Raw genomic sequence first — 13,760 nt, 5'->3', positions numbered from 1 at the left:
AGGATGCATTTTTGGGTATATGCATTGGTTTCGTTTGCAATGTCCAAGTGCAGTTCCTCTGGAAATAACAAATGAAAAAGTCAGTTTCTCTTTTTTCCTTGTCTATGTTTGTTGTAGGTCCAGGATTTGGTTCACTAAAATCATTGATTTGCTAGATCGGCAAGAACTCAATCATCATTGCTATCAGCATCCTCCTCTTCTGACGATTCAGTCGCAGAAACTTCTATGTCCGAATCTCTGCTTGCTCAATATTTTCAAGATCAAACCCGAGAAACTCTCATTTTCGCTCTCATCATCATCATAAATCACATCAGCCAGCATTATGATTTTTCATGAACAGAACACGTGTAGTGAAACTGCTCTCAAACAGTAACCCTTGGCTTCAGAACAATTCAAATTTGCACAAAAGAAAGTAAAATCATTTCTGATTGGTTTAATATTGGTCTGATTCTTGGAAAAAAAAACATTTGTAACCAATCAGAGATATTGTATCTAACACACATTCACCACGACTGGAGATGGGATTGGCCACTGAATGCAGAAACCAGATCACGCGTACAAGAAACAAAGTATTTACTATTTTTGTTCAGGGGTTGCTCACTGCTATTTATATTTATTATTTTACGATGTGTCATACTCACAATGTCCCTGGAGCTGGTCCCTTTGTTTTCCTTCCTGGTATATTTCTTTATGACATATACTTCCTTCCTTTACCGCTCTGGTGGTTAGAGCATCTGTCTCAGAAGCAGGAGGTTGTGGGTTCAATCCCTGGCCAAGTCATACCAAAGACTTACAAAAATGGTACTAACAGCTGCCTTGCTTGGCACTCAGCATTAGGAGGTTAGTGTTAGGACTAGTCGGCCTGGTGTCAGGATAATGTGACTGGGTGGGGCATCACTATAAACTGCCACACTGCAGACATCGTAGTGATATGACTGAAAAATTGTTAAAGCTACGTTAAAAATCCTAATCACACTCACCCACTTCCTTCCTCAGACACAAGGTCTTGTGACAGGTTCTATATCATGGTCCCAAAATTTTAGTGATCTTGACCAAGGATCAGTCTATTTTATTGTGTGTGTTATATGTGTATGCTATATTGTTTCAATCATGTAATACTGTGTTTGTGTTTGGAATGACCACATTATGTATTTTAATTTGCATTACATTTTGTTTTTGCTTTGTTTATTTGTGTACAAATAAGAGTAAAAAGTGTAAAGTATAATAGTTATATGATGTGATGGGTTCTCCAGTTTTAGCTTTTACTTATTTTCTAATTCTGACAAGACTGGTGTTTTTGTGTGTGTATATATATATATATATATATATATATATATATATATATATATATATATATATATATATATACACACATATTGAGAGAGAGATTTTCTTAATTTCATCGCTGTATGCAAATGTACACTGTTGTACACCAGTCCTTTCTCCCATAGTAACTGTATACTGTGAGAGGGGCTAGAAATCACTCATGCATCATGATTAACTAAATACAAAGCACTTGGCAAAGACTGATTCGTTAGTGACCATTAGTGACCATAGCAGTTATCTTCTTGTCCAGCAGCTTAATTACCACATGTAGTAAATACCAAATACAAAATAGAGATAACTAGGTTACCGAAAAGGTTCATAGTCGATTCCATTGAAAAGTCTATTCTGGATTAGTGATCAGTATTGCAGTGAATTGGAAACGGGTTTGCATGTGATGGTGGGGTGAGGGTGGGGTGGGCATGTTCTAAATTCTATATTACCGATCTGTATTATTTGCAGATATGGTCACACCAACTTCAACAATTTCACAGTGGTCATTCTTGCTAGTATCAATCACTACCTTTCATTGCACTCATTATTTCAAGCAAATGGTTGCAACATTTATCTCTGGCAGATTGGTGTCTGTTTTTTTGCAGTTGGACATGCTTTTCATGGGAAATATGGTATAAGTAATATAATTGAGACAGTTGGTACTTTATTAATGTAAACAGACATGTAAAATTCTTGAGGTGTGTGGAATTAAATTAAGGTCATATTGTGCAGTTCAGATATTTAATTACTGTTAGATATGAATTTTCATTTAAAGTTATGTGCTGTCACAGAAAAGTTTTATTGCAAAAAGAATTGTTACCTGGATGTATTCCTTACACACGTTCTTTTTTCTAAGAAGCATTTTGGGTCACATTTAAATGGCATGCAGGCCTAATATACATACATGTACAGTTGTATCTAATTGTCATGGAAATTATCTTGTGTATATACTTGCAGATCGAGTCAAAGTGCAAACAACAAAGATCCTGATATGCCACAGCACAATGCTCCAGCAGATCAGAGTCTGTGTTGTTTGTTCTAATGATTAAGCCTAACAAATTCACAGACCCAAATCTGGCAGCGCATTATATGCTGGCAGATCTGGTTCTTTGCAGTTTGCAGTTGGACTTGCCTTATAAGCGAGTATAGATGGTATTGAACTAGTTTTAATTGTATTTAACCGTTATTTAAATCCTTGTAACATTTGTAATTATTCAGTGGAATACTGGTATAATGAATGTGTTCCAATCTTACACAAGAACTAGCTTTTCAAGTTCCTTACCATATCTGTCTAGAGGCATGTAGTGTCACTCGTGTACCTCAGACCTGTCCCTTCCCAGATCATAACATCCCATCCTGTTCCTTAATTTTGTGTCACATGAATAACTTTAAAATGACTGCATAGATTGAAACTAATTTTTTTCTTTTCTTCAGATTTAGCTTTATACCGTATTTACCTTTTGTCTACACTATAAAGAATTGGAAGTGGTGTGTATGTGTGTACATGTGCACAATTATATACAGTGTATGTAAATATGCATATAATAGAGGGCCACAAGGAGAATTGTTTCCATGCAACTAATTGTGACACAGTCTTTAAATAAAGACATTATTATTAAGAACTCTTAGGTCAGGTTGAATTTTCTGACAAGATTTAATGGATTTATGGACCCTGTTTGACTTTGAACTTTGCTTAATTGCAGCATATTAGTGCTGGCATACATGTTGAATTGACAAGTATCTTTATCCTACATAATTCCTGTAATAATAAAATGTGTCATGATCATCTTTCTGTGTCCAGGTTGAACATGTCATAAATGTTTCAGAGTTTGAAATGTTAGCAAGTTTCTTGGATCAGTATTATCATACTCATATAGGAATGACCTTCTTAAACTTTGGAATACAAACCGCTGGCTATGATGGACCTTAAAGACAACATTTTGTTTCCTATACACAAGTGTCATTTACAAAGGATGGAATATGCACGTGAAAGAATGAAAATACATGAAATTTAGGTATTGTCCTTAATGAGGAGGTGCCCTTTATATGGATGTTTTATTGTAGTAGCCTCTTTCAGCTTGTTATTCTTTTTAAACTAAAAACAAAACAACAACAAAAATACCGCTCCGGTGGCCTAGTGGTTAGAGCGTCTGCCTCGGATGCAAGAGGTCATGGGTTCGATCCCCAGCCGAGTCAATACCAAAGACTTACAAAAATGGTACTGACAGCTGCCTTGCTTAGCGCTGAGCATTAAGAGGTTAGTGTTAGGACTGGTTGACCTGGTGTCAGGATAATGTGACTGGGTGGGACATCATGCTACATGTCTATGGCATGATGCCCCATTGCTAGACATCACTATAAACTGCCACATTGCAGACATCATAGCGATATGACTGAAAAATTGTTAAAGCTACGTTAAAAATTCTAATCACATCACAGAACAAAAACAAATAACATGGAGCAGTGTTGGACCTGGAAACAGCACCGTGATAATATAAAACATGATTTTAACAATGTTAATTGCAGCCACTATCACTGCTAGTGATACAAGATACGTTTGTCTTCCAGGGAGCGGTGGTGGCTGAGTGGTTAGCTTGTCAGACCCATGACCGACAGGGTGCATGTTTGAATCTTACCTTTGGATCAGACTTGGTCAGCCAACCTGTTGTCCTTGGGCTCCAATAGCAGTGACATTAAATAACTTAATTGTGTTGATGTGCCATACACCACTAAACCAGACATTTGTCTTGTTGTCTGTTTGAAAAAAGCAACAACAAAAAAAAGCAACCCCCCCCCCCCCCCGATCACCATCAATAGTGTGCATAGCAGTTAGAATTTAATTCTACACCATTTTCTGTTTGTGTGGGCTGGAGTAGTTTCACATAGTATACCATCAAAAGCATGCTTCAAGACAGTTGGCTGATAATGAGATTATTTGGTTGACTATAAGATTGTGAGTGTTTTGTGGAGAGGGTTCTCTTTTCAAGTTGATACTTGATACCCTTGAGGCTCCAATTTACCATATTTGCTCCTGTACAATTTGTACTTGACTGAACTATGTTGACCTGGATCTTCTGTTACATAATGTGCTTGCAGATCAGGATTTGTACTGCTTGAAGTCCCTAGTAGATAAAGCATCAGGTGACTTGAGATCTGGGCCTGTGTTATTAATAATGGGTTGCACACCAAAAACAAATATTGTATCAAGGTCTAGCATCATGGACATCAAGTCCTTGTGTATTAGGCTTTGAAAAATCTGGGATTGATTGAGCATATGGTTGCATGATAAATATCAAAGGAATAATTATTTGTATTGTCTGTTGATAGGCAAACTGGCACTGAATAAGGGAGAACTAGCCCTTCATTAACATGCTTTGACCTATTAATGTAAGTCAGCTGGGTATTTTATGATAATGCTTCCAGTAAGTGCCTGAGCTGGTTTGCCTTTGATGTGTCACCTTCTGCACTACATGCTTTCTGGTTGGATATCTAGGTAAACAAGAGACATTAGTGAAATTTAGTATAGAACTGTAAATACTCTAAATGTTCTGGCAAAACATGCAAGGAAATAGGGTGAACTCAATTTGTATATTCTGAAAACTGTTGATGCTGCATACATATGAAACCTTCCCGATTTTGGTTCAGAAAATAACTTGATATCGTCCTAAAGGTTACCAAGATATTCATTTTTTTTAATGTGGATATATTTTGGAAAAATATATTGGAAGTGAGTAAGTGATTTATTTTTATTTGATTGTGCAAATATTTACTGTTACGTTTAGTCTCTTTTAAACAGTAACAAGAAAAGAGTAAAGACAACAAGCTTTATAAAATTTAACAAATGATTTATTGCCCTAGAAAAACAAGGTAAAAAATGTGAAAAAGAACATATGGTTCTACGAATCAAATCCAAAAATAATCCAAGAATAATTCAGGAATTAAAAAATAGAAGTCCTAGTAATACAAAATCAAAAATGGAAGGCGATGTATGCTGTGTCAGCATCATACTGATGTGTCAACAGTTCTTTGTTGAATCACAGAAAATAATATTCCAGTATTTGAATTTGGTGTAAATTTCGATGACTGTCCTTGTCCAAGTATTAATTTAGAGCACAAGTATTTCCAGGGAAAAATAATCTCTTAGAATTCAAATAATTTGAAGAAAAATTAAAACTTCAACTCAGACTGGTCACAACAAAACACCCTTAAGCACCTAAAGCCCCACTGCCTAAAACAGCTATACACTGATTTAAGACGCAAAACAGATTCTATATGAGAGTCACATGATCACCCTTCTAGAACAACATAGAAGCTTTTACAGGCCTGACATCACATACTCCGAATGATTTTTTACTCTGAGGAAAAAAATCTTTAAAAAGAAAATGTTGTTTAAATGAAACCTATACTGGTTCTGAATCAAGGTCAGGAATTAGGTCAGCATTGTGTAAAATGTCTCAATAAAGTTGTTCACATCAAAAATAAAATATAAAACTTCATTCTAAACAACTTTACAATATCATGTAATGGAATAAAAAAACAACAACAAAAACTAACAAACAGACAATTAAATTAAATATACATAGCATTACAGATACAAAAATATCAACTGTCAGCTATTATTTCTCCAAGATTTAGAAAGAGGAAATTGGCGTGCATGCACATACACATGTACATGCATACACACATTTATGTAAGGAGGAGTTCAAGTTTTAGGTATATTAGGCTTATAAAAATCTATTCTTTTATATCTAAAAGTTTTCAGAGAAATTGTTTTCCAGATAAAGATTCAGGGCAAGTGGCATTTAAAAAAAAATCACTTGCCCTGACTTCAAACTCGCTTCCAATATAGGACCAGGTTTTGAAACTATTGCCTTGACACAATTTACAATGCTTTATATTAATTTTTGTGTGTATTTTTGTCTATCAAAATCGTTTACTTGGAAAAAATTATTGTTTGACCTTTTTTGCTGGATTCGATTTCATTAAAAGCAGTTTCCTTGAGATTCTGATCTAAGCCAGTACTTGGTATGGAAATTTCTCATTTGCTGTGTTTTCAGACTATACATTAATCACTCATATTTTGATGGAATTTAACTAAAAGCAATGTTTATCTCCAGTTTCATATGTTGAATATTGCCTGAATTTTTGGGGGTTGGGTGGGGTGGGGCATGGGAGGAGTAGTTGGGCCTAGGATTTTGTTGGAAAAGAATTCTTGAAAATAATACTTGTGTTTTGGTTTGAAGAACAAAAAGTAATTCTCCATCATTTTTTTTGAAAATATCTTCATATAAAAATAAAATATCCTGGTTGGAAAGAAAATCTTTACACCCATCACCTCACAAAAAAATGAAATGGTTGGTCATTTGTACATGTGACAGTGTTCATGAGACTGAACCCAAATTCACATTTTGCTGGGCAGGGGCTCACAGCTAACTTGTAACATTTTCACAATTTGTTCCTGTTTGAGTGTGGAATTTGAATAATTGTTTCTTTAGCTTCCCATTCAGACTGATGTACAGTCAATGTAATTCATCAAGATTTGTAGGGAAATGCTTTTGGGGGCTATTGGAGTAGCTTTGTTTTTGAATGATGCAGAAGTTTCCAAGTTTCTCAAACAAAATTAAAAACAAATGAAGTCTGAGGTTGATCTTTTTATATATCAACTAGTAAAAACAATAGCTTCAGGTTTCATAATTAGTGTCATCATGCTTTGGATATGTCTAATTTTAGAAAACTCTTGCACCATATTTCAACAGAATCATCCGCTACCAACTTTTTGAACGGATTAAAATAAGTAATTATTTCAGTTCCATTAGGATTACAAACATTACAAACATTGTATTGGAGACTTTTTTAAGTTGTTAATTCCCTAGTTTAATTGCCAAACAATTGCACAAGTTGGCTGGATATATGTTACATATATCTGATTTAATTCATATTTATTTTAATTTAATTGTTTGTCAGTTTTAAATTTTTTATTCTATTATCTGCTGTTATGATGTAAATTTATTCACTGGAGATGATCGTTTTCCAGAAAATCAGTTGACCTGAATCATTCTTTCGTAAACACCAGGTGTTGATCTAATTCCTGACCTTGTTTCAGAATTTGTAGCAACCTTCCTAAAAAAAATTCTATTTTATTTTAAAATGATTGGATTTTGTCAGGGTAATTTTTGGTGTATGTAACATAAACACGATCACGTGACCCCCCCCCCCCTTTTGATTTTGCAATTCTGGTTTTTCCATTACTGCGCATTTGTTAGTTTTAACCCTTTATCTCATGCAAGCGTCTTTGAATGCCTCTCCTCCATTCGCATGGAAGCGCCTTTTGATGCCTCTACTCCATTCGCATTGAAACGCCTTTTGACCACTGCTGTAAACATCAGCCATTTTGAGCTGGTTTTCGTAGTGCCACCTTTGGGGAAAACCCCCTATTAGATACTACATTCACTTCTGTGAATGACAATTATGTCAGATCACGTGGTCACTGTTTATGCACTGGTCGATATCTGCTATTTAAAGTAACTGGGTCATAAACTCCACTCTCCAAAATGGTGGTTGCGGATTTCATTCAGTACTTATGAAGTTTTCATGATTAGAATCACAACTATGAAAGATTCAATAACTTAGGTTAGGCTCTAATATTGATGTAGGCAGCAATTAGTTTTTATAAATGATCAAATTCAGATGACTCAGTGATGTAGACGCAGATGTAAATTTCAAGCATGAGAAATGGCAGCTACGGTTGGTCATGCGGCCTCACTGACATGACGGTGAATGAGTTCTCAAGATTTTAAAGTACATTAAAAATTCTTCTGTGAAAAATAATAACACAGCTATAATAATCAGACTTTACTCTTAAATTTTTCCACACATAATAGATGTGTACCAAAAATGTAAAATGGTTAAAATTGCTGTTAAACGTAGCATACACTACAATGCTTAACAGTTAACAGGCAGGTCTATGCATATGGAGTTGAATAGGTAACAGGTGTTCTATTCATAGCTCGCTGCACTTTGTTAACTATGCTCTGTGAGGTAAAGGGTTAATAGAGATGCAGAGAGAGAGATTTCTCAGATTTGGGCATTTTACACTGATGTCAAGTTATTTTGTTGTAGCCAGATTTTTAGTTATAATTTTCTTCAGATCAGTTGGATTTCAAAAGGATTAATTGTTTTTTCTCTGGAATTATTTTGAGGAGTGCTCACACAGAAATTTAGGAAACACATTGCTTACAAATTTAATTTGGATTTCCAACAAACACTGTCATGCCATTGTATTTCTACAAGGAACTGTAGATAAGCACAGTACTGACTACCGCATATGTCATCGTCATCCATCTTGGATTTTCCATCAGGATTTGAACTTGAAATTATTAGAACATTTATTACTAGGACTTTTGCAATTTAATTTATGGATTATTTTTAGATTATTTTTGGATTTGATTCGTGAAACTGTAAGTTTTTCTCCTTTTTTCATTTTTACAGAATTTTTCCAAGGAAATAAATTATTTGTTAAATTCAAAAAAGCTTGTTGTTTTCACTCTTTCCGTGTTACTGTTTATTTGAGCCTGAACATGTAACAATATATTTAACCATTGATGCATTACCAAGTCATTTTGAGCAAGTTGCAGTTCACAATTATTCATGCAGGACAAGTCAATACTACGTATAGGTAGGTAACCAATGAAATAGGGAGAACAGAAATAGTATTGTTTCCCATTCATTGGTCACAAACCTAATCTTGAGCACAAAGTTTATAGCTTGTGATACAAAGCTGATGATCTACATAAGGTGGAGGGACATACAAATGGAGTCCAGCAGATGGCTGAAAATTAATAATTTACCAGTATCTTTAAAGAGCTTCAGAATGAAAGTGCAGCATTTCATTGGAGCACATTTGGAGTTCTTTCAGCCAAATTAGTTGAGATTTTTTGCGTGGACAAACCCACCTTTCTTTTACAACCCAAAGGACAAGTCACTTAGAATGCAGCAGCATACATGCCAACCATTACACCTTTGGCATAATCATTATGCTTTTTGTCACTAAATTATGTTTTATGCTGGCTTGTATATGGATTACACTCTTTGGTTCATTAAAAAATAAAAAAAAAATATAAACTAATACAAAGTTGTTATTGTAATTTTTATTATCACCTCTTTAATACCAATCACACACATTTTTGAATATTCTTAAAGTATAAATAGAGTAAGGGTGCTTTCCTTATTTGCTATTTATAGCAACTGTATATAACCCATTTCCCCCAAAAAACAGATGGGTTTCTTCAAATTTGAACTTTGCCTGGCAGTTTCAACATATTGATAAACTAGTCAGTTAGCAGAACAGTCTATACTTTTAAAGAAAATGACAGCAGATGGCTTTATGGTGGGAGTTGTGGAAGTTATATGACAGAAAATGTTAGACCATATGGATCTTTTCAAACTTCAAAACATGTCTGATCAGAAAAAAAGGCAAATCAACACTGCTTTACATACTTTAAAAGTAGAATAATGTAATGCAGCACATGACCTTGCTCATTGCAGAATTCCAGTTCATTGAAAGTTACACGTTAGACTAGTTAAAGTGAGTGCAGAACATGTTTAATTTTTCAGTATATTTTGTGCTTGTCTTCTGGTTCTAATCCATATGGATTTTGACCACTGTGACAAGAATTTTGACCAGTTGCACAACCAGGTTAGTAGCAAAAATATCTTTTTATACATGCTGTACTTCTGGCATATAGTTTTATAGATTACACTTTTTATGCCCAAAATGACGCTGTTTGCCACTTATAACAATAATTATACTTATACCTCTTGTGGGGTTGGCATGTGTGCAGTAGGGCCTCTGATATAGATTTAGCGAGGCCCCCATGTGTTGGTTTGTTTGTTTTTGTTTTTTTAAACTGTCTAAAATGTTGTTGACTGCCTAAAAAGATTGTTTTAAAAGATCTTTTATTTTATGTGGCAACTGATAAAATTCATACTTTTAGATGTTTTAAAAATGTATACTTTTAGCTCTGGGGTCAAAGCAGTTCTTTTGCATCTGTTGCTTACTTCATTAATTTTTTTGGTTGTATCTTTTTGCAGGCAAACCAGTTCAACCACAGGGTGATAGAAATGTGGGACCATTTGGGTACTCCATTTCCCCATATCCTTGTCCACCAAATGGTGCTATCCCTCCAGCCACAATGGTAAGTTGCTTTCCTAATGCAAAAATGATGCTGAGGCCAATAGTGAAGTGGCCAAGGCTACTGCATGTGTTCAGTTGTGCATGGAGGGCACTTGGCCACCAGTTATTGTAAAGCATATGATTGCATACTTGACACATTGATAAATCAGGTCATTCTCTAGTCACTACCACTTGGATATATGCAAATTGTTAAATACCATATAGTTTTGAGAATGTTATAATTTCCATGTGTTCGTCAGTGCATCCATCCATCCAGCCATCCATGTGTCCATCACCTAAGTTGTTGAGTGGTAATTCACCAATTTTGGTTGTCTTTGCCCTAATGTAGGTATTTGCAATAGTGATATTGCTCATGAAGCCCTCCCTAGGGTTTCACAGGGTTCAGTTACCAAATATGATCTGACATAATTTTACATACTTGTGTCATAGCAGGAAGATGCATAATAGTTGTTAAACATTTTGGATATTGACTCTGGGGCATTGTCAGCAAGATCAGTAATTGTCTGAACAGGGAAGGGAAAGGAGAAGGGCAGTGCCAAGAGGAATTTTCTTTTTCTTTTAAAGTTTCTTAATGGAACCTTAAACCTAATAATGTCTATCATGTAAATTATATTTGAGCCAAGTTCCTTTCTCATGGGCACACCATAGCAGCTGACTCATACTAGCCTGGGGTATTGAACCCATTAGCCTTGGATCACAAGTCTGATGCTCTGCCAGCTGAGCCATGAGGGGAGAGGGTATACAATAATGAAAGCATGGTGATTTGTGATGGCAAGAAAGAGTTGTTGTAGTTAACTGCTTAGTGTAATTAAGGTTTGTTTGATTCTGTTTGCTGCTTAAACTGTGTTTGTTTGAATGAAGTAAATGCAGAAATTTGAGAATCCAGGGTCAATCCTAGAACTGAAAATTTGGAATGGAAAGTCCACCCCCATCTTTTGGGGAAAAAAGGAGTATTGCTCTGAATATATGCAAGATTTGATGTCTGAATAAAGAGACGACTTACAATTATAAGTCCTAAAATAGACCCAAATATTTTCTCATTACAGTCAAACCTAACTTTAGTAGCCACCAAGGATATAAAGCCCTACTTGGCCTTTGTATACAGGCAACCTCTAAATGCAGGTTCATCTTTCAAACTCAGTTTTTGAACGAATGACATGCACCAAGTATCATTACTGTTATTATTGTTACTGTTGATGTTGTTGTTATTGTTATCATCAGCTTTACATTCCTTTTTTTTATTATGGGCTCTACTGGTCATAACCCAAAAGAGTTCATGAGATGGTCTGTTGTCCATTGTCTGTCCATTAGCACAAGTGGGTTATCACTGCTCCTCCTAAACTACTTGGAGGGTGGCCTTGAAACTTTGCACAGCCATGGTCAACCCATGGTCTAGTTGGTCCTAAATAAAATATTATGCCTTTTGGACATTGTGATCACAGTGGTGGCAGTCTTGAAATAATCTCATCGCTACATTGACAGAATTTATGATGATGTCAGTTTATGATAATGTCACTACAGGTTTCTCATGGAAAGACTTCTTATGATATGTAGTCATCCTAAATGAACATGGTGCTGATCTGATATTCAGTATTGCATCCATAGTGGCCATCTTGAAAATCTTGTTATCACTGCTTCTCCTGAATGGATAGTTGTATTTACATGGAGTTTTCACCATAAGATATTTATGATGTCTAGATACAGGGAAAACTGTTATAATGCGATTTGTTATAACATGATTCCACAAATAACACGATGGCAGCATGAGTACCATTTTTTAATTTAAGGTGACCTGTTTTTTACATCCTAAATACATGCTCTCAGAGAAGCTGATTATTCGTATCCCTAGCAGATTATATGATAAAGAGTTTAGTTAAAACTGAAGATGTTGAAATTTCAGTGCTCATTTTATATGGGGAAGTTTTTCAAAATAAATTTCAATGCAATCCCGCTTATGTCACAGTGTTATTCTTTGGAACCTGAGCATCACATTATAATGGGTTTTACCTGTAGTCCTAAATGGAAATTGATCCAATCTGGTGTTCGTTATTGCCACCACGTTGACCAGCTTGAAAATCATGTTATCACTACTCCATTTGAATGGATGGTGATATCAAAAGGGGCATCCACCAAATAACTTCTATGGTGTCACATTGGTTGTAAATGAAAATGATGAAGATGTGATGACCAGTGTAGCCATCAAAGTGGTTATCTTGAAATTTTGTCACTACTTCTTCAGACTGGAAGGCCATGTTAACATGGAATTTTCACAGAAGACTTTTGTCTAGTTGGTCGTAAATGACATTGGTGCTGATCTGATGTCTATTATGGCTGCCACAGTGGACATTTTTGAAAGTCTTCATATTACTACTCCCGCTGAATTGATGATCATGTCAACGGGGTGTTTTGACTCCAATACTTCTTATAATATCTAGCTGGAACATCTAGTTAGTCCTAAATGAAAATGGTACTGGTCTGACTATCTCAAAAATGTTGTGGCTTCTCTTCCTTAATGGAAAGTCACCAGAAGACTCAAAATTGATATTGTGTTGGCTGTAAATGAAAACAGTGCAGATCTCATGCCCCACACTACATTGGCCATCTTGAAAATATTGTTATGGCTGCTACTGAATTGATGGTCATATCAACATGGGATTTTCATTACAGTACTTCTTCTGATATCTAGTTTCTAAATGAAAATGGTACTGACTTGATGTACAGTGTGGCTGCCTATGTAGCCATCTTGAAGATCTTGTTACTGCCACTCCTCCTTGATGAAAAGTATTTCTGCCATGAAGCTTTCACTAGAAGATTTCTTGTGATCTAGTGGGTCATAAAGGAAAATGGTGCCAGTCTGATATCTATGGTGACTATGGAAGCCATCTTAAAAATCATGATCTCTTTATTTCTCCAGAATGAATGGTCACATCAGTATTGGGTTTTCACTGAAAGACTTCTTCTGATTTCCCCTTGGTCATAAATATAATGATGCCGATCCAACTTCCAATATGGCTGCCACAGTGGCCATCATAGATAGCTAGTCATATTGACAACGTGCTTTCACTCAGCGACTTATATGATGTCTGTTTGGTAGTAAATAGAAACAGTGCCAATCTGATATTGAATATGGCAACAGTTGCACCTTTCTTGAAAATCTTGTTATCATTACTGCTCCAAAATGGAAAGTCATGTCCACCAGAAGAATTTTTGTGATACTTTGTTGCTTTTGAATGACAAACTGACATCCAAA

The 13,760-nt window shown here is 35.4% G+C and overlaps 1 protein-coding gene across 5 annotated transcripts in view; it reads left to right on the top strand.

Moving 5' to 3' along the window:
- The window catches only part of LOC149802616 (protein pangolin, isoforms A/H/I/S-like), a 170,980-nt gene that overhangs the window by 62,300 nt on the left and 94,920 nt on the right, over positions 1-13,760 (top strand). For all 5 annotated transcript variants that reach the window (XM_089951929.1, XM_089951930.1, XM_089951927.1 and 2 more), the window contains exon 3: positions 10,408-10,511. In XM_089951929.1, coding sequence (XP_089808055.1) covers positions 10,408-10,511 — 104 coding nt within the window. The remainder of the gene's footprint in view (positions 1-10,407; positions 10,512-13,760) is intronic.

The sequence above is a fragment of the Sinohyriopsis cumingii genome, chromosome 3, assembly GCF_028554795.1.
Source record: "Sinohyriopsis cumingii isolate HCF-2022 chromosome 3, ASM2855479v2, whole genome shotgun sequence".
NCBI lineage: Eukaryota > Metazoa > Mollusca > Bivalvia > Unionida > Unionidae > Sinohyriopsis > Sinohyriopsis cumingii.
This window is presented reverse-complemented; position numbering and strand designations above follow the sequence as displayed.